Source organism: Colletotrichum fructicola, assembly GCF_000319635.2.
Source record: "Colletotrichum fructicola Nara gc5 chromosome Unknown KSG_Nara_v1_contig01, whole genome shotgun sequence".
Classification (NCBI taxonomy): domain Eukaryota; kingdom Fungi; phylum Ascomycota; class Sordariomycetes; order Glomerellales; family Glomerellaceae; genus Colletotrichum; species Colletotrichum fructicola.
Window position 1 is genome coordinate 4,122,063 of NW_027094051.1, and position 20,740 is coordinate 4,142,802.

General features: G+C 56.4%; 4 protein-coding genes across 4 annotated transcripts; 1 reads left to right on the forward strand and 3 right to left on the reverse strand.

Moving 5' to 3' along the window:
- Nucleotides 1-430: 430 nt before the first annotated feature.
- CGGC5_v001169 (uncharacterized protein) lies at nt 431-901 on the reverse strand (the record flags this gene model as incomplete). The annotated part of the gene is made up of 1 exon (XM_032030048.1): nt 431-901. One exon carries the CDS (start codon nt 899-901, stop codon nt 431-433), a length of 471 nt encoding a protein of 156 aa, XP_031890509.1.
- A 917-nt stretch (nt 902-1,818) lies between these two features.
- CGGC5_v001170 (Cytochrome P450 monooxygenase FUM15) lies at nt 1,819-3,564 on the reverse strand (the record flags this gene model as incomplete). Its single annotated transcript, XM_032030050.1, has 2 exons — nt 1,819-3,244; nt 3,290-3,564. The coding sequence occupies 2 exons, from the start codon at nt 3,562-3,564 to the stop codon at nt 1,819-1,821; spliced, it is 1,701 nt and encodes a 566-aa protein (XP_031890491.1).
- Nucleotides 3,565-7,124: 3,560 nt separating this feature from the next.
- DURF2 (E3 ubiquitin-protein ligase RDUF2) lies at nt 7,125-9,108 on the reverse strand (the record flags this gene model as incomplete). Its single annotated transcript, XM_032030051.1, has 3 exons — nt 7,125-7,906; nt 7,959-8,291; nt 8,355-9,108. The coding sequence occupies 3 exons, from the start codon at nt 9,106-9,108 to the stop codon at nt 7,125-7,127; spliced, it is 1,869 nt and encodes a 622-aa protein (XP_031890492.1).
- Nucleotides 9,109-18,365: 9,257 nt separating this feature from the next.
- CGGC5_v001172 (uncharacterized protein) lies at nt 18,366-20,446 on the forward strand (the record flags this gene model as incomplete). Its single annotated transcript, XM_032030053.1, has 5 exons — nt 18,366-18,584; nt 18,653-18,814; nt 18,882-19,199; nt 19,253-19,975; nt 20,033-20,446. 5 exons carry the CDS (start codon nt 18,366-18,368, stop codon nt 20,444-20,446), a joined length of 1,836 nt encoding a protein of 611 aa, XP_031890490.1.
- Between the last annotated feature and the right edge of the window lie 294 nt (nt 20,447-20,740).

The following is a 20,740-nucleotide window of genomic DNA, read 5'->3' on the forward strand; positions in this document are numbered from 1 at the left end:
GTATCGCCTGGCTCCATTATCGCGTGTGTTTTATTTGTGAGTGTTGATGCATGAGTCTTACTTTTGCTGTACATTGCATAGGTACGCTTCGGACTAGGCCCCCAACTTTGAGAAGCATCAAGTCCAGTTGGGCACGCCTTCGCGCATATTTTGGGCAAAGTATCAATTTAAGCTACCTTACTCCTCCAAGAGCGATGTTGCCCTTGGCCTCTGAGAGCGATGTTGCTGCTCATAACCATCTGCCTAGAACTCTTTCGCCCATCTTCTCTGCGACAGATGCCCTTTTCCTCTGAGAGCGATGTTGCTCATCATCACTGCATACCGATATCTGCGTTGCCCGTTTCCTATGAGAGCGATGTTGCTCTCATCTCCTCCGACGGCTGTATCGCCCCTCTCCTGCCTGTTCCAACACCCCTGAGACGATGTTGTCTCATTTCCTGAGGTCGTCGAACCAGGCATCGTCGCTGTTCTCCTCGTCGCTAAACGTGGCATCGTCGTTGTCGCCTTCACCAGACGAGACGTCCTCTTTATTGTCCTCCTCATCGGACGAAGCGTCTTTGTTGCCGCCCCCCTCATTGTTACTTCCTTCCGCACTTGACGAGGCAGCGGTGTTGCTGCCTTCCGCTCTGGGCGAAGCATCGTCGTTGTTGTCCTCCTCCTCCCTGTCGCCTTCCATGGAACTGTAGGAAAAGTCATCGTTGGGAGCTTCTCCGAGCTGCAGCCAGACCACGTTCTGGAGCTGCGCGTCGATAAAACTGAAGAGCTCTTCGGCCTTTTGGTTCATTTGCTCCGCGAGCTGCTTCGCTTTGTCTTTGCTGATGTTAGCTGGGCGATCATCTTCCTTTTCAATTGACGATTGATGGGTCTCGTTCGGTTTGTCTTTTGGCGAGGTAGGCGCCATGTTGACAGTTAGGTTTTATTAGTTGCGAGAGGGTGGCTGGAGTGATTAGGTGGGTTGCTGGATGAATTTGTGATGGAAAGTCCGAGGTAGGAAGGTAGGTGTTGGAGGAGGTAGTGAGAAGAGAGAAGGGGTGGAAAGTTGATTAAAGGAAAAAAAGAAAAGGGGGGGGGGGGGGGATGTGAAAAAAAAAGCAGCGCAGGTTTTTCAAAGATATATTATGATAGGCATGCTGAAATTATATAATGTGTAGAACTGGCTAAATTGCAGACTTTGATAGATGTTAAACGACGTATGCTGGGCTAAGTTGTAAATTTATGTGCGACTGGCCCATCTGCACTGCTTTTCTAAGAACCCGACTGAGATCTTAGTATAAGCAGGTTGGTGTCACAAATTCTAGTGCAAGTAGCTCACTTACACTATTTGTTAAGAATTTCAACGCCATTAGATCTACTCTAGGGCTATACTCATTGTCAACATTCAGTACATCGCTATGCTCTACCGAGAATAACATCATTCCCTTGTTTACCTCGGCCATGGGTGAAATCGAGTCCACGTCCGGGCTGTCGTTTGATGTATCATCTGCTACCTAAGGCGAATAGAACACACACATTATAGGACATAGACGACAGCGCATTTCGAGGAGGCTTTTTACATGCAGGCACGACAGAGCAGTTTGGCGGCCACGAACAAAGGGGATTACATCAATGGGATTGAAGAATACATCATCAAACGGGGTCCCACGAAGCTGAACATGGCTATATACAACGTCGCCGTCTACCTCGAATCAAACACTAATACTATCCAAAACCCCGACAGTCCATGGCTGTACGGGTTCAAAGTGCTCAGCGCGTCCCAGGAACCCAGCCCAGTGTCATGCATCGTATCATTAATTACAGCGTTGCGCCCAGGTATCTCTATCACCACCCATCGACAATCTTCACGTACACATGCAGGCCCTTGGCCGGGCGCGCGGTGACGCCGCCCTTGATCGTAATGTTCTTCTCGTCGTACTCCTCCTTGTTCTTCAGGCTGAACTCGAAGCGGCCGATCCACGAGGCCAGGATACACGCAAACTCTGCCTTGGCGAAGCCCTGTCCAATGCAGCTGCGCGGGCCGTGCAGGAAAGTCATGAAGGCGTAGTTGCTCGTGGCGCCACCGCTGGCGGCCGTCTTTTTGCTCTCGGCGTCGGCGCCGTCGCGGGGCATCCACCTGTCGGGGTCAAAGCGGCCGGCATCGGGGCCCCACAGCGCCGTGTCCTTGTTCGTGGCCCACGGGCAAAGCATGATGCGGGTTCCCTTGGGGACCTTGTTGCCGTCAATGACAGTGTCTACGGCGGCCTCGCGGAGGGTCATGGGGACGGGGGAGTAGTAGCGGAGGACCTCGTTGCAGACGGCGTTGAGGTAGGGCATGTGGTCAATGTCGAGGGCCGTGATGTCGCCGGGGGTGCCGGGGGTGGGGAGCCGCTCGCGGATCTCGAGGCGGAGACGGGACTGGACCTCGGGGTGCAGGCAGAGGCAGTAGATGGCCCACATCATGGCGGAAGCGGTCGTTTCGTGGCCGGCCGCGAGGAAGGTCATCATCTGGTCGACCAGGTTGTCCTCGCTGAAGCCGCCAGACTCGAGGGCGACTGACAGAATGTCAATGTCGGTGAGCTGCTTGCGCTCGAGCTTCGCCTTCTTCTCGCGGATGAGCTCGCGGCATGTGGCACGGATGGTCTGAGCAGCCTTGGCGATGTCGCCGTTGCGGCGGAAGGGGAGAGCGTGAACGAGGGGTCCAGGGAGGAGGAGGCCCAGAACGGCGAGGACCTGCGCCTGACGACTCGGCTTGAAGACGTGCTGGTAGGTCTGGTTGAGGGGGTTTGAGGGATCGCGAATGGCACCAAAGTCGCGTCCCATGCCTGCCATGCCAATGATGTCGAGCGTGGTTCGCGACGCCCAATTGCCAATCTCCAACACGGCCGTCTTGGGGCCCAGGGCCGCCTTCTCGGGGTCCTCGGTTCCGTCGGCCGCCGTCTTGGCCGCCTCGGCCATGACGGCGTCGGTGATGGCCTCGACGCCCTCGCATGCCTTGCTCCAGAAGAGGGGGTACAGATCCTTGACGTGGCGGAAGGCGAAGGCCGGCATAAGGTTCTTACGCTGGACTTTGTGGTTGTCGCCCTCGGCCAACAGGACGCCGATACCGAGGATACGGCCGATCGACGATCGCACGGCAGTGGGCTTGTGGAAGTCGTAGTTGTGCGTAACCAACACCTCGGCCAGGGCCTTTGGCGAGGTGATGAGCAGGCGCTCCTGGTTGAAGAGGCCGCGGTAGCGGATGATGCCCTCGTGGGGGATGGTGTTGATCCTGGTTTGTTAGTCTACGTACGTCATGCGATGCAAGTGAACATACCATTCAATCATGGGAACGCCAGTCGGCTGGCGCACGATTCTAGGGTATTGACCCATTAACCAGTGGTCGTCCTTGGGCCCGGGTAACGTGCGAAGAGCGGAAAAGTACTGAGGGTATAGGAAGACGACAAAGACTCCCCAGGCCATCATCTGGAGCATCCAGGCGCTGGCGAAGGTGACAAGGACGTGGCATCTCGAGAACACTGGCTGGCGCAATGCCAGCAATACCGCAATCACCGCCGAGCTGACGGACACTCCACGCCACGGAACCCCCATGGCGCTGTTGGTCGACTCTCGTCGGAGGCGTGGCGCCTTTGAGTTTCGAGATGATGATGACGGCGACGGAGGACGTATGGAGGTGTCGAGTTGACGCAGTCAGCTGCAAGCCTGTCGAGAGGACGTGGATGGAATGTTCGCAGAGCTGCTATGCTCGGGCAGTGGGAGCTTTATGGCGACCACGGACGAGGTCAACAAAGAGCAGGCTGTGGAAATAGAAACAACGCAAGAGCTCGGGCTAAAGCGTAAGGTTGGTAACGTAAGGTTGTTCAAGACAAGCTATGTTGGGTTTAAGCTCAATTGAAGGGTGGGAAAGGCGAGGTAGATCCCGCGTGGGCTGAGAGCCGGTCGATCGGTTTCATGCGTACGGGGTTGCGACATGGAACCAAAGCATCGCCAGCACATGCACACCCACGCAACGACGCACGCACCGTACTTATTTTCTGCGTGCTGGTGCTGTTTGCTGGAGCTGAGGCAGGGGACGTGGGCGTTGGCCTAGGAGAGGACGCGAGACGATGGGGATCAAGATGGGATGAGACGCGACGAGACGGGACAAGCCGGACGGAGGTGGTATCCAAAAGTTGGCAATCTGGCAAGTTGGACAAAGGATCGAATGCCCTTCTTGGCAAGATGGTCGGTCGAGACTGTGGGTAACGTGTTCGTGGTTCTCGTGGTGGTGTTTGTGAAGTGGTCTTGTTTGTAGGCCGGCATTGACGAAGGGGGAGGTCCAATATAGAGGAATGTTGCTGGCTCAAGTGCCGAGCTCAGGCGCAAACGGTGCTTCAGTCTCCTCGGCCGTTCTCTTGAGGTGCTGCTGGTCTCAGGCTGTCGACGTCTCGGCTGGCGCAGCCGGATACGTCTCTCTTTTATGTCGAAAGGGTGGTGTTGGCGGTGGCTTTGGACGCAACGTAGGGTTCGTCCACGAGGCAGACGACAGGTCAAAGAAGGCTTGATCTTGTTCGATGGAGCGGGAACGGGATTCGAATGGAATGGATGATCAGCACATGATGGAAGACGGCACTCCAATCCCTGGGCCCTTGTCCATCGCCGCGTGGGAGCCCAGATGGAGGGGTCAACCTCGAATTGGATCCCATTCTCGTACTAGCCCGCAGCCAATTGGGTGGTTTGGGCTAACCCAGGCAGGGTAGTCGTGTCTGAAGGGCCCACCGTCTTAGACCGAGGACGGGGGTGTAGATGCCGTAGGACCGGGGCTGGGACGATTTGTTCGCCCGATCGAAGGAAAAAGGTGCTTCTGTTGCTTCCACCTGGGGACCTTGGGACACTTGGAGCGGGGGGGTTCCTGGCTCAGCAATGGGTGAATGTTACTGTGAAGCCACGCACCATCCATCGGGGCAGGACACGACGGGCCAGTCGCCTCTCGAGGAGCTGCAGGGGCCACTCTCGGTCCGCCTGCACGCAGCTGCAGTTGCGGTTGCAGGACCTGGAGCTCCTTCTTTTTGGTGGAGAATGTCGGACCCAGACCCCGGAGCACATCAAGCAGCAACCTGAATGCCAGCAACAACGCATCTTCTGGTCCATGTCAGCAACAGAACAGAAGCATCAGCCAGAAACACCGTCGGTGTTTAGGCATGCCGACACACCACAAACCGCATGTGCATCCCCATTCATTCGCATGTTTCGCATCGACCCGTGATTGGCCACGCCCCCGAACAAGAGCCAAGTCGCATAGGCTTCCCGTTTCAATCCGGTGGACTGTGCTTGGGCTTCCAGGCAAGAGGCTTCGTGTGTAGAACGAGTGAAAATGGCATTAGGCGAACGGACAACTGACAAACAATCAACCCATCTCGCCGGAAAACCCTGGATATCCGTGTGCTGCAGAGAGTGTTCGTCCCCAGAAGCATCCGTTTGGTCCAGCCTGGTTCAGCTCATCCAGAAAACTAACTTCGTCCAAGGCAGCCGGGACCATCACGCCCTCCGCCAGATGGGAAACGTTGCTCGCAAGGGAAACGGCAAACGTTGGAAATTTGAGAGAAAACACTGCACAGCCACGTTCGTTCCGTAGCCTATTCCTCTTTGCCATGCTCTTCCGCTGCACCGCAAGGTCCAGAGCCTGCCCGAGCACCCCTCTGACAGCCTTCGTTTCCGCCTACCGTCCGTGAGGATGGTTAGACTTGTGCGGATTACTTGGCGTTCGACAGGACGCAGCCACCTAAACATAGCAGAGTCGCTGGTTGCTGCTCCTCCAAGCCTGCCTGCCTGGCACTTCTGTAGCTGATCTACATCTCGCGGGTGATTGGCCACGCTGGGTCGGCCCAGATTCCGAGCGATCCTCGCACTCGTTTAACGTTATGCGGACCTAGTCGATTGAATGACGAAAAAGAAATGAAGAAATCACCGGCCAGAGGAGCCACGAGGCTAACGCAGGCAGGCCGTCCTTCGTCCGTGTCCGTTTGCATCTCTTCGAATCCCGTTCCAGCTCCACTAAAAGCCGATCCTCTCTCTCCCATGCCATTCATCGCTTCCTCGATTTGGGAACCCCCCATCTGATGTCCGCCCACCTGAATGATTTGTGAAAATACACTTTTCGGCGCATGAATACCGCACAGCAAAGCAGACGTATGCCAAATACGTCCCAGAAAGGAACCCTTACCATAGGAGAGATTCCTCTAAAGCAGACCAGATGGAGTCCTCCGTGTCATTCAGCCCATCAGAGGCCCCCCTCCATCAGGAAATCCCAAAGGTCTCGTCAGTGACAGGATCCCACCGGATATCCCTCCACTGCACCCCAGATACTTAAATCAACGCAGAAAGCCAGCCATTCCTGGCGTTCAGACCCTTCGTCACTCTCCACGACTCTGTGCTGAGCCCTGCTCTCTTCTCCGCTCCCACCGGGTCAATCAAATCACCGAGGGACAATCCCGTTCCGTCGGAGTCTTGAGCAACCGTTGATAAAACTCCGTTCTGCCGGTCTGCGGCTGACCTGCCCCTCTATCCCCGACCGTCAGTCAAACGCACGCAACCAATCATCTTTCGGCTGCGACGAGACCTGTATTTGTCTCCCCACTTGTACTTCACTTGTCTCTCCGAATTCAAACAGCAATTACCAAAACACACTGGGATACCTTCATATATTCATTCGCTTACTAATACGCTGGCCTACAGCATCGTTGCCCACTGCAGGCGTGTTTCCTTTGCGCAATATGGCTCCTGTCAGAATGCCCGCTGGCCGACTCCCTTGGGCTCGTCGCCGTTTCCCATCACAGGGGCTTGAACATGCCCTGAAGAGAAGTAAAAATCCTGCACCATCGACTCCCGTCTCAGATCATCGTGGTGATGCTGATCTCCAATCCCGAAACGCCAAAAACAACGCCATGATTAACCGTACCCAAACCTACGCCAGCATAAACCTGTGTAATTCAAGGAAGAAGATGAGAGAAGAAGATGTAGGCCACTTGCCATCCAAAATCAGGGTCATTGGCGTATATCTGTCGAATCCGCTGAATGGCCTCGATAATGATGGTCCTCACCCTGTGCCGCTCCACATGAGCACGCCATGCGATGCCAGCCAAGGTCGTGGAATTCGCTATGTAACGTTCATACTACTGCGGTCCCCACGAAGTTGGTCCACCAGCCTGAGGCGTAGCATTGCTGTCGTCGAGCATCATACGCCGGTGCGTGTCGTCGGGAGTTGATGCACTCCCGTTGTGCCAGTTGCCTGGTGCCGGAGCCGGCAGGGAATTTCGATTTAGTGGCGGGGCGGCAACGCTGTGGATGGGCGGAGCGTACGGCGGGATCGACGCTGATGATGCACTCTCCGTGTGTGCCACATAGCTCGGCGACGCATGATAATGGTTAATGTTGCCCGTAGCAAACGGCACAGGCGGTGGCACTCCCGCACCTGCCCTGCTCATTGTGTTCGGTGCGTGATTCCGGCTGGCCGCGAACGGGTGTGCTCGTCTTTCGTAGCCGTTCGAGGATGAACCACCAAAGGACCCCGGGCGACCGCCGCTGAAAGGTGGGGAGCCCGGGCCGCGGAAGCTGCCGTGTCGAGACCGAACCCTTCGTCGACTCTCTCCACCGTCAGTCGGCGGCGACCGACGCTCGCCGTGAATGGGGGCCGCTAGATTTCTGCTCAGCTCGTCGAGGCCTTGGCTGTAGTCCCTTTCCCTAGAACGGCGGAACAGGCCCGACAACATATGGGAGGTGACCTTTGGCTCCGAAGGCACCTTGTCTCTGCAGTACGGGCAGCTATCCGACTCCTCGAACCACTTTTTGATGCAATGATCTCCAAACACGTGCTTGCACTTGGGCAGCCTCAGAGGTGCCTCTTTAAGACCTTCGGGCGTCTCGACGCCAAAGTCGTTGTAACAGATGACGCACGCTACGGTTCGTTAGCTCTTTTCCTTCTCTCATCTCAAGTGCTTGAAACTCACTTCTTTCGCTTTCGGAAAGATCCGAAATTGCCACGCTCTGCAGGGACTGAATGGCAGAGTTGGATGCAACCATCTTCGTTGTCACGGATCCACGCATTACCTGAGCAGCTCTTATCTGTATGTCATCGAAATCACGACCCGGGTGCCCATGCGGGTTGAGTACGAAATTTTCGAGAATCTGCAACTCCCTCTCTTGGTCCGGATCGCGGTCTGGTGGCGGTGACGGTCTCCTCATCCCACGTCGTCCAAGAGCCGGTACTCTACGGCGCTCCACCGCTGGGACGACTGGCACCGGGATGTTTGGTGAGCTCGAGGACCCGGTTGACGACCCGGCTGGCCTAGTGTGAGCAGAGCCAGGGAAGAGCGCGCTGTTTGATGCGTTTGAGAAGCTCTCACCTCCAGAAGCTGTGCGGCGCGGCCAGTACGACGACGGTGTAAAGGCGGGGTTCGGTTGAGGGGCTGACGAGGGCGGTGCAGACCCGAACTGGATGCTGGGGTTCGCCGGCAGCGCCTGGACCGGGCCACTCGGGAAATCAGGAGGCGACGTTTCGGGCGAGGAAGGGCCTTCGGTACTGGAGGTTGACGGAGGCAAGTTTACAACTACGGGAGGATATGCGCCAAAGTGGCTGTTATCACGAAGCCCAGAAGGTTGTCCAAAGCCTCTGTCAGGAGGGGCCATCGGGGGCTGATTGGCGTTGGGCGGATTTGGCTGGATGGGCGCCGGGTTGCTGTATCTCATTGGGGGGAGCGAAGGGACGGGGAACGGCGGGTGCATGGCCTGAATACCGCCTATGTCGTGCGGAGGGCCCTGGTACCCAGCCAGACCAAAATTCGGCACGGGAGCATGGTTGTAGTAGGGCGGTTCCGGGACCGAGTTGGCCGGTCGATGATACGGCGAAGACGTTGCGCGGTGGCCCAGCATTTGAGACTGCCAGTGGTGCGGTGGAAGCTGTGCTTGTGATTGCCAGTGACTTGCCGACGCATGAACGGGGTCGTAGTGCGGCGTCGATCTGTGTGGTGGAGCATTCGGGTGACCGTGAGCGTCTGCCCTGTTGAAGTAGGGACATCTTGACCGTTGTTGCGAATACGGAAGCTGGCCGTGGTTCGGGTGCTCTGCGTGGTGGTAGACGTAGTCCATGGTCTCATCCATAGCGGTGATGCCGTACTGCTGTCGTAGAATGGCCAAAGGCGAAACCTAGGCCTCAGGAGGCGTCGGATAGCAACGGATTCTTTTCCCAACCCAAAAAAACGACTGTCGGCTGAATCTCCCGTTTGCATGCACCTGCACGGCGTCGCTCGCTTGCTTTACCCGAGTCCTCTGTTCTGACCAGGGCGGGCGAGTCGTCGTACAGGTTGCCGGTGGTCGAGGCAAACGGTCGCAGCAGTGGGGATGTCGGCGAATGTGGTCCGTTGGCGAGTCGTCGTGGACTGACCGAAGGAGGGGCTCGGGTTGGTGGGTTGGTCGTTGAGGCGGCCGTAAGTAAAGAAAGAGATGAGGGGTTCGACCGAGGGGTGCTGGTTTTATCGGTCGGCGGTTATCAGATACTCAGGTCCACGGCTTTCCCTTCTACCCATCGATATGGCGGCGTAAGTGATGCTTGCAAAATGACGTGTCCCGAATAAAATCCAAGACCAAAGTCGGTGAGCCGCAGAGGCAGAGACAGTGTCGAGGTGCAAGAGTCAGGAAGAGAGGGGGCGATGGTTAAGACACGGACGGGTCGCTGGTTCATACCCGCATTCGGCGAAGCAGCGAGGAGTGCGGGTGCGGGTGCGTCGTTCAAGAAAGGGCGAGATGCAGGCGTCTCGAATGGCCGTAACGGGTAAGATACAGCCGGGTGTAAGTGGTGGTAGTTTATGCTGAGGCAGGAAGGCAGCTGGCGGTTCTCGTGCTCGCAGCAAGAAAAGCAGGCGGTCTGTGTCTTGGGTTTGCTTCCTCGCTATGGTGACGCAGGCGGTGGGAGAGTAGGGATGAAGGAGGAGCGTGAGCGTGTAAGAGGATTGTGCGTGGATGGCGAAGGTGGGGGTGAGCAGCGAGGTCGAGGGATATAAGTAGCAGGCAGTATTGAATGGAATACGAGGGTGCGTGAGCGTGGCTGCTAGGTTGCTGCTAACACTGAGGTAGCGGCAGTGGCAGACGAGGAGGGGTCCGCATGCACTTGGCTTGTCGTGAAGCCGATGTCGCCGAGCAAGGGAGGCGGGTAGTCGAGAGTCGAGGGTCGAGTGAGGAGAAGAAGGGAGGAAGGTTCACAGAGCGGTCGGAAGGCGGCGAAGAGGATCGGTGAGACGACGACCACGAGAAAGGGACGCCGGGGAGGGAAGGCGCGGCAGAGGAGGGGGAGGGGGGCAGACCGTCTTGGTTTTGTATTTCGTCGCAGGCAGAAGGGAAGGAACCTTGGGAACGAGAGAGTAATAAAAGTAGGTGTAGGTGTAGGCGTAGGCGTAAGGTAGACGCAGGCGTAGGCGTATGTATGTGAGGGCCAGGCCAGGCAAGGAGCAGGAGGAGGGACGGAGTCAAAAAGCCAGACAAGACGCCGGCCTGAGAGACCAAGCCAAACCAGCCAGGAAGAGGATGTGGATGTCACAGTATGTGGATGTATGTGGACGGGTGATGGGTTGGGGGGACTGGACATGGCCCATGAACGGAGGCACTGGGACCAGAAACGGGAAGAGAGACAATGGACAGAAAGGGGCGAGCAATCCAAGAAAGTGCACCTTCAAGGCACCGCCCAAGGACCCAAGGCAGGAAGGCACCTCGAGGAAGGCAAGCAATGTGAGGTAAGGAAGGCAAGGACACCTCACCGCACCTGTTGCTGGTACTGCTCCTGCTGCTCCGAGAGCCAAAGCAAAGCCCAAATTGTCTCCTCTTTCCTTTAACACGCTCGCTTTATTTTATTTTTCTGCGTCTCACACCTCAGACTGGACAAGATTGGCGTCGGACCAGGAAGACGGCACATTTGCAGAGTCAGGGTGCTTGCTGTGCTCCTCTCTCTGCCGTACTTACGTACCCAACATAACCTTGACGTGGGTACGGGACAGCAGAAGCGAGGTAAGGTGAGATGATGTGAGGTAGGTTGGGTGAGGCAGCTTAGTTTCTAACCGGTTGGCAGAGGACGTCCGGTACTTTCCAAGCCAATACCTATGTACGGCAACGCAACGCACCGCACCGGGAGCAACAAGAGACACTGCCAGAGCCTAGGCTGGTCCGGACTGGGGCGACTGGGCTGGCACTACCACGACCACCGCCAGAGGTCCTTGCCACGGCCATGACATGCCCATGTCCATGTTCAAGTCACCAATGTCCATGTCGTTCAGGGAAAAGGAGCGGTACGGGGACTGGATTGGTCTGCAGACAGCGAAGCAGAGTGCCGCAAAGCACCTGACACAACACAGCACACCCAGCAGAGCACAGCACAGCACAACATGGGCAGAACAGGCCAGGCCTTGGTGCGGCGGCGGCATGGCACTGCGCTCAATGGGGAAGACGACAGCCAGCTGGACAGGCATGTCGGGAACAGGGGAGGAGTGCGAGAATACACTGGGGCCAGCCGCCTCCATGACAAGTGAGAATGCACACCACAGCAGTGAGGAGCAAGAGTCAGAGTCAGAGTCAGAGTCCAGCCCACCTCGCCAGGTGAAAGCGAACGGGCGAGCGCCGAGTTGAGGAAAGTTGCAGGGCCATGCGCACCGGTTCCAACTCCCAGTCGATCCCAGGTCCCGACCAAAGAAATGGACTTGTACGCTGCTCTCACCAACAAGACGACGACTGGGGGGTGGTGGCAGCAAAGCAGCCATCTCAACCCAGAAATCTCGGTGTGGTCGGGTGGATGCGGTGGAGGTTCCGACAACGCTTGCAGCTGCTGGTGAGGTGGTGATTGCGATGCTGATGCTGCTCTACTAACACGGCACGACAATGTCGTCAAGTACCCTTTTCTAGGTCTGCCTTTGCACACGCAATGATCCCTACAGTATCCTACATCGCATCACGTTCCACCTGTAAGCGTGGCCGGCCCTGGGTTGTGCGTGACTCCGTCTCGGTGGAGGGGCAGGCTATGTGACAATGGCGACGACAACTACAGCATCGAACGAGGGTTGGACGACCGGGTCCGCGAATTAACAAACAGCAGCAAATGAATGCGGAAACGGATGCAGACGCAGAGGCAAAGTTACCCAAATCTTCACGTCGAAGGAACAGAGCTGGCGGGCAGCGATTCTCCTCGTCCTCGCCTTTATGACACTCTACCGTTACTTTTGGGGTCTGGCTGGCGCGTTGAGGATTGAGAGAGTCAAAGTTGAGATAGTTGTGACCCAGATGGCCTTGCCGGACAAGGGTAGACGGCGGGTGTGTTTGGGCAATCGCTGTCTGTTCGGATCCCACGGGTGTCAGTTGGCGGCAAGGCGCCTTGCCAAAGAGGAACATTGAGCGAGGTCACAAGCACCAACATGGTGGCGGCGGTGGTATGGGAGTTGACTGCTTACATGTCTGCAGGGCACCATTTTATCTCATCGAAACCAAGCCGGAAATGTGGATGGATGACACTGGACACACCTGGAAACCGCGGCTTTGTCTGCAGCTCCGCTTCAGGGGGCAAAGCGCATAGAAAAGCCAGGCATGCTTCCTTCCAAAGGACATTGATTACCCTTCCACGATCGTCTCTGCCCTCGCCCGGGCTACGAGGGCGGGGGAGGGACGGTGTATCAGAAAAAGCGGGCGCTGATGGCAGCCCGCGGCCATCACATCAGCATTTCGATCAGTCAGTTCGTTCCCGCTGCTCTCCGCAAGCGTCAGGTGCACCATCTATGTAAGGCGTCAGCTGCCCGCGCTCTTCCGGCTTGCTTCAGTGTCGTCGCCCGCTTTGTACCTTGCTATCCGATGGCCGCTGATCAGACCGGGACTGGCTGAACCCACCTCTCACGCTGCCGTCGGCTCCGCCTGGGCATTTCGGGTCGGAAGTGAGGCCGTGGTTTCTTTCATCATTCAATATCCATCACGGTCACCGCTTCAGTCCAAGGGCAAGGCATGCAAGTTGCGAGCTGGGAAGCGAGCGAGGACCAAGCCCAAGGCCGGCGTGTCAGTAGGTTACAGTGCTCCATCCACGACAGGCACGATTGCAGGACATGTTATCAAACAGCAACATCCTTGGCTCATGATTAGCCACTTTCTCCGTCATTCTGCCCAGGACATTGCGCATATTCACAACCTTGCTGGCTGGTTGGGTCGTGGACCGCGGACAGGGTTATCAGGGCAGCATGGCTTGGCTGGGCTGCAGTGCAAAGAAGCTCTGAGAGGCTGGCGGCCCTGTACGAAGGAAGAAGCGAGCGAAGCCAACTTCTCAACATCCATGTCGGTCTGGTCCCTGCGAATAAGGTGTGCTGGCCTGGTGCCACCACAGACGCAAGCGAACCTCAACACAGAGCGACTATATACTGGCTAGCAAGGCCCGGTGCTTGATTCTCACAGTATTCCCGCTCGATCCACCATCGCTTCCGGTGTGGGAGCATGGAGCAAGCTCTACGCCGTCGCCTTTGCGTTTGTGTGTCGGCCGGCTGGCGCAAGCTGGGCGCGCGCAACAGGTTGAGACTAACAAAAAACTAAGGCAGGCCTGTCAGGTGTTACAAGCCCAAGTCGACGGGCCAGTCGCACGCACTCTCGTCGAGGCTCGCAGCACCAGTATGTTTTCGGCTTGTTATACATGATGGAGGCCTTAACACCACCCGGCTTGTCGAGCTTGGAGCACAGCTTTCCTCGCCTTCCGTTACCAGAAGGTGCCTTAGTCACCATGCCCGTCTCATTCGACGAATGGCAAGCGGGACCCTGGACTGATGCACACCCCGGGCCTGGAACCCCTCTGGCCAAGGTCGCTATACCCCACCAAAACATTTATCTGGACGGGATAAGGACCTTTCACGACACCACGCTGGACCGGACGGAGGAGGAGGGACATGGCCAGAGAGGGCTATGCTGCTTAAATTAAGCCGTCATGTCGCCAACCTCTCCTCTGCCTGTTTGTGCTCGTTCCAGCTCATGCACGCCTGAGGCTGTCCGTTTACTGCGGTATCGATCGCTCCGAGCATTTCTTCCGACCATCTCTCTTCCTGGTCGTTGCGAACGGATATGCTCCTCTAGTGCAATAGCTCCGCAGGTTGACCCCTCCGCCGAACACCCGCCTTGAGCATGACCCCCCAGGGGAGGCCTGGCAAACCCCACGATGCTACGGACACCCTGCTTCTTCTCGCCGGCCACCGCACTGCGTGAAGGAAGCCCTGGCCTGCACCAGACGAGAAGAAAAAAATTCTTCCGGTACACGAGAAGTTCTCTCGCAAGGGTGGCGGCAAGCTCGTCTACGCTGTCTCGGTGGCTGCAGGAACTCTGGCCCGCTGCGGAAAGCGCCCGCCTCTCGCGAAGAAACGAATGAATCGTATTTTACCTTCAAGGGAAGATGGCGACGCACGGGGAATCAGGCGACGCAATGAGGGAAAAATGATGGCTGAGAAACAAAGTGTGCCAGAAACCAATCAACACCAACATCTCGGCGGCGGCGTCGCAGCCTTCGTTTGCGCACAGAGCAGAAGACTGCCATCGGCCCAGCATTATCCCAGGCTCTAATACGCAACATGTGGCACGTCTATTTCGCGACCGACCGCCGACTTGCCGGCCGGGAGCCACGATAACGATAAAGAGGGGAAGGCTCGGTTTTCCAATAATTACCCCTCCGTGACATCTTGTGCGTGTTATCTTCCGCTTAACGGGACTAACATTCCTTTCCCTGCCATTTTCCTCGGGGTCTTTGCTGGCCCATGCGACCTCGCGCTCCGTCATTCGGGCGGTCACAGACTGGCCCGATACCTGGCGGCAGCGGCATATCTTGGTGGACACTGAGCGGATGAATGGGCGGGGCTCTGGTGGTGGCCTTGAATTGGAGTTGGATGGAGCGTTTGCGCCGAGCAAATGAACCCTTGACACCCGACCCAACCACACTTTTACCACCAACCACTGCCGTCATGACAGAGACACATCCACCACCTCCGGAAGCCTGGCTCCCACTGGCGCCGGCCGCACACCTCGACGCAGGCCTTGATCGCCACGGGCCCATGCTTGGTTGATCTCCATCACAGGCAGTCTCGACATGAGATTGCCGATGCGTGGACTATATCGTCAGCTTCCACGCATATTCGACTCTTACGACTGCAACGCACTTTTGTCAATTTTTTTTGTCTTGGCCGTGTTCCATCCAGCTACATACGTCATCATGAGTTCCATTCTTCCTCACAGGGGCAGACACGACAGAAGAACAAGGACCCCGCGGCTTCACGTTGGGGTGTCCCAGCCATGCCCCTGCTCGAACCCGCACAGAATGAAGGTGAGCAGGACTTATCGATTGGCGGGCGCCCTTTTTGGTCAACAACCCCGTCTCTGATTCGCTTCAGTGCCAGCAAGATCCCCGCGACGATCATTGAACCCTGGTTCGCGCTAAGATAGAAACACCCCGGCCTGTGGCCCATTTCATGTCACTCCTTGTCAGTCGTTTCCCCCCTCCAAAGTCGCTTTGCACCACGTCGAGTAACCCAAAAAATACTCGCTATTGAATGGCCACTGTCCGCAAGCCATCATGGTTAATGCTTCAGACGTTCGTCTCATATTCCCATTTCTCTCTGCAAGGTTCCAGGGTCAGCTCGGCCACGAAGCGCTGCAATATTACGCTCGACAGCCTGGATACGGGACACATTCAGAGCGCCGACCCTTGTCTGCCTGAATGGCAGTTTAGGTGACAGCCGTCCAAGTGAAGCGCGCACACACCCACCACCGCAAACACTCGTTTGCTTCGGCATCCATCTACCGCTGTTCCAACGACAATAGCAACAGAATAGGGCTTCCATTTCCATTCAAATTGGAACCCCAGCCCCGCGGGCTTGAGCAGTCTCTCGGACACGCAGCCTATTGAGGCAGGGCAGGCTAACGCAGCATGAAAGTCTGACACCTCCCGGCCACCAAATGCCAGTTGCCGACCTCTCCGTTCCCTATCAAACAGGCCGTTCGACAGGTCGACTTTTATCATGCCCACGCCTGTTTTGCCCAACCAAAACTATGAGGATCTTGGTCAGCACCAAACCCATTCCTCAAAGTGGCACGTGTCGGTATGGAATCAATCAGCGAAGTCGCTTTAATCTCAGCCCACACTGCCCAGACGCAGGAGGTCAAATCTCAGCATTTCAGATTTTTGACACCGCCTGCTTTATTGGTCTCAAATCACCTTGCAACAAGACATGAGCGGTCGAGACTTGTCTGAGCCACATGGCGGTTGTCGAAACGAACAACCGCCGGCCACGCCCCTCCGGATCTCAGCCGACTTATGCCACGTTGAACAGCAAACACGGCTGCCGTCTACTGCGGAAAACCGCATCACGAAGGAAGCGCATTCGCCGACCAGCAAACAGAAGTTGAATCCTTTTTAGGATAATTCCGTCTTTTGAGACCACTGGCCCTCCATGTTCCTCGCAAGCGCCTAAAAGAAGCACAACTGAAGACCGAGAATAGTTGGTTCAGGGATTTCCCCAGGCACGCACACGTGTGGTCGATGACAGTACCCGACCCGCGCGCCTGCAGCGACTTGACACCAACACATGCCACGGGCTCGTTGGCGGTGACATCCTGTCGAAGCATGGTTTGCTCGCCAAGAGTGCGAAAGACAAGTCGAGCATACAGCGCGAACACGGCTCGAGACTCAATCGCCGGGTGGGGGCTAAACTTCCCCATTGCACATTCCTGCCTCTGATGCAGGCCCCGACAGCTGACTCGCCGCCATGCCCGAAAGCCCCTTGGCAGACGGGACGGACGACCAACAACAGGATGGACTGTCCGGAGGGTGCGGTGACGCTGGACTGTCGGTCTCGGGTTAGACGGGCCCCCGCTTCTCCCTTTCTCAGCTCAGTGCATCTTGGTCTCACGCAACGTCAAGGATTCCCCTCTTGCTCATGCTGCAAGCACTTAAACCCCACCTCTCCCGGATGCTGCGCTGCGCGTACCGCGCTTTATTTCGTGACGGTGATAATGACGAACGACTCGATTGCCGTGATTTCTAAGGGGTGCCGTTGCTGTGTGATGTGCGCTTCGCCGTTGTCATCGCCCGGGTCCCAGCAACTCGAGAGCTCCGTTGCTAATATTCCATTCTCGGCGGTAAAACACTTCTACTGCTTGATGTGAGTCTGCGGCAGAGTTCTTCCCGTCCAGGCGGATTATTCTCGCCAATCGAGAGCCGTCTAACGGAAAGTATGAATGCCTCACGTTTGCTCCATCCGTCAATACGTCTCGTAGTGTATCGCAACTGATACAGACTGTGTATATTGCAAAAGCGAGTACATTACTTCTTGACGTTACTCATCAGAACCAAAGAAAGCTGTCCAGCCGCGTATGGCCGTCTGACGACTTCAGCTATCGTGGGACATGATGGCTTTGTTGTGGGCGTTCATTGGCATTCATCTTGGTCAAGTTCGTGTTACGCATGCTTTACAAGCTTATACCTTATATTTGGAAAGGCAGCACTTAAGACGACGAGGGCTAGCTAGCCTTAAAACATTTCCAAGATGTGTTGAGGACACTCCTGGGGAAAAGTGTTCTCTAGCACGGCAGATTCGTCTTCGGATTTTTGAATCCCATCGAAGCACGTCATGGTTAGACGTCGAGTGTGTGATATCCAACAGCGGTATTCTGATAGGCATGGCTTTAAAATCTAGGCTTCGATCTCCTCACTATCAACAAAGTTGAGAGAGCACGGTGCTAACCCGACTTGTCTCTGTTATGGTAATTCCTCTAGAAGGCAGTTCGACCAGCTCCCATGCGTTGTTCATTGCATGGAAATCTTTCGTCCCAAGCTACTACCTGCAGTTTATATCAATCATCATTGGAACTCCATGTGTTGAAACTGTCATCCCAACATCATGTCCACATATTCACTTTGACAGAACACCCAAGGAGACAAAAGGGGCTGCCAAAGGTGACTGTGAATCACGAAGACCCAAGGTCACTAAATCAAAGCCCCGTGTCTTTCATCTACAAAAGGCTCCGGTTCTCTCGCGTGAAGCTGTCGACATGATCGAGTCAGTCCACCAACCCCTACGCCCTTTACTCGCGAGTCTTGATAGTGGCACGTCAACTACACGCATAACCATCTAAACACTCCTTCTCCGCTCCAGACTCTTCTCAGGCCAGGGCCTTCTTCTCACGTTTCGTTTCTCCCGCACCTGCTTTCGTTTTGTTTACACCTTCAACTCAGAAATTCTGGTGTTCACCTTGCCCTTCGCCACACAACAACACAACAGGACATCATACCTTAGATGGTCTCTTACAACGAGGCCTTGCTTGCTACCCCGGCTTCGCGTGTCGTCAACCCCTATATTCAGGGTACTGACATCATGGACACGGGAGTTCCCTACCGTCGCGAGCGTGGCTTTTCCGCCCCTCCTCCGACCAACTCTGCCGCTGCTGAGAACGATCATCAGCGCGCCGAGATGGCTCCCCGCCTCCCGCCTCTTCGCGAGCTTTTTCGGGATATCTACGATGGCAACAAGACCGCTGTGGCCGAGGTTGCGGACATGGGCCCTTTTGGCACCGCTCGCCGCGAGCAGCGTCAAGTGAGTGATTCTCCCCGATATTTTGTCTCTATCAGCGTCAAATTTACTCATAGCCCTTGCCTCTGCAGTCCTCTCCTTACCGCATGAACGGTTCGACTCTGGGCGCCGCCGCCACCGAGACCCCGTTCAACCCTCATTCCAACGCCGTCGGTCACGTTCATCACGGCCCCCCTGCTCCAGTCCACCCCGAGCATGAGCGAGAGCCGCGCACCTTTTATGATGAGTGCCAGGTAAGCCCTTCGATGATCAGTATCCTCATCGTTTCGCCCCAGTGTGTGAGCTGACTCCGTCTTGCAGACGTCTCGATTCCCGTTCGACAAGCCTGCCAACACTTTTGGGGACCGTGGCACTTCTCATGTCCGTGGCAAAGACATGAAGAGCTATCCTTCGCAGGATATTCGGAGTTACTTCTCTCCTCGGAGCAAGCAGGACTATGTTCCTCTCCAGTACTCGCAGAGCCATCGTCACCTTCATGATGGCCACAGCTACTACCCCCACGAGCAGCAGCATGGCTACGATCATGGCTACATGCAAGGTAGTGTCGCTTATCCGGCTCAGTATGACGACATCCATTCCCAGGACTATTCCCCTATCGACGACCATCATGACCACCAGGTATGACTTTAGTGTGACCTCGCCGTCGCCTCATCGCTAACTGAACATGGTAGTCTTCGGTGTCTCGCAACAACACCCACGGCTGGACTCCAATCAACGCGCGCGATAGCCGTCCCGTCCTGACGCCTGACCGTACCCCTTTTGCTGATCGCTACCACCAGGAAAGCCCCACTCCCGCTGCGCGTGGACGCAAGGTCACCAACGACAAGCGCGCTGCTCAAGGCACCGCGGGAAACCACTACAATCAGCCTGCGCCGAAGCTCAAGTTGAAGGGCGCTCGCGGCAAGAAGTCCACTCCTCAGGGCACAACCAAGTACCGTGAGATCCAGCCCAAGCTGGACTTCGAGCCAAAGGCCGATGCCTCCCACCAGTTCCAGACTCCTCGTTTGGATGCCCTTGCAAACTCTGGCGCTGCTCCTGACAAGCAGACTGGAAAGCCTTCCGCTCCAGTTGCAGCTCCCGCCCTCCACCAGACCTGGACGCCGGCTCCGACAAATACGACGAAGTGTGACATTTGCAACTCGCGTGCCATTGGCACAATGGTCCACCAACGCTGCACGAAGTGTCCCTACGTCATCTGCCGCAACTGCGTCTACGACGGAAAGATGACCAAGCTCCGCAACCACACGCCCATGCACGTCGATGAGTTCAACTGGGGAAAGATGCGTCCCATCCAGCGCATGGACAAAGTTCGGGCTGCCCAGAAGGCCAGAGCTATTCGAGAAAGGGAAGAGGCCGATGCTGCTGACCGCTCAGTTGGCTCCATGAAGCAGTCGGTAAGCTGATCCGCTCTGCCATCCTTGAATCTCCGCTGACCCATCTTCTTCCTTCAGATCGAGAGCGCTGCTCCCTTCACCCCAACCAAGAAGACCTCGCAGACGTATGTCACCATCTCCTCCGATGAGTACGACGACAACGACTTGAACGGCCCTGAGGACGACTACAAGCCTCCCACTTCGTCTGAGCGCAAGAGTAAGAAGGCCGCCAAGGCTGCTGACCGCGGCTTCTCCGCCTTGGATCAGTACGCCGGACATGTTGGCTTGGCCAACTCCCGCCCCGTCCGTACTTCCTCCATCAATACCTACGAGAGGATGCGCCACCAGGCCGCGGCGCGCCAATACATCGCTCAGCCGGACTTTGGTACCCATGCTCGCAAGCATCGCCACCAGGACTCCGGCGATGAGGACGTTGAGTCTAACCCTGACGACGAGGTCTACAACCCGCGTGGCAAGCGCCGCTTCATGTAACTTGTGCCTCTCTCAAGCTGCAAGTTGGGACACAGATGGCTGGAGCTCCCACTCGAACAAGCACGTTCTTTGTATCGTTGCTGGGGTCTGGCTCGCTCAACAGGCAACTGTTGCAATACGCCCTCGTCACAAAACAAATCCGTTCTTGACGATCACGTTTAGTCACTTCTCGAGAGGTTTGCATCAAGTCGACTCCAACGGTCCAACAATGACTCGAAGCCATCAGGAAGGGCAGTCAGACGCGTCACGTTTCTCGACATTATGAGAGTCAAGGAACATCTCCCGCTTTTGGAA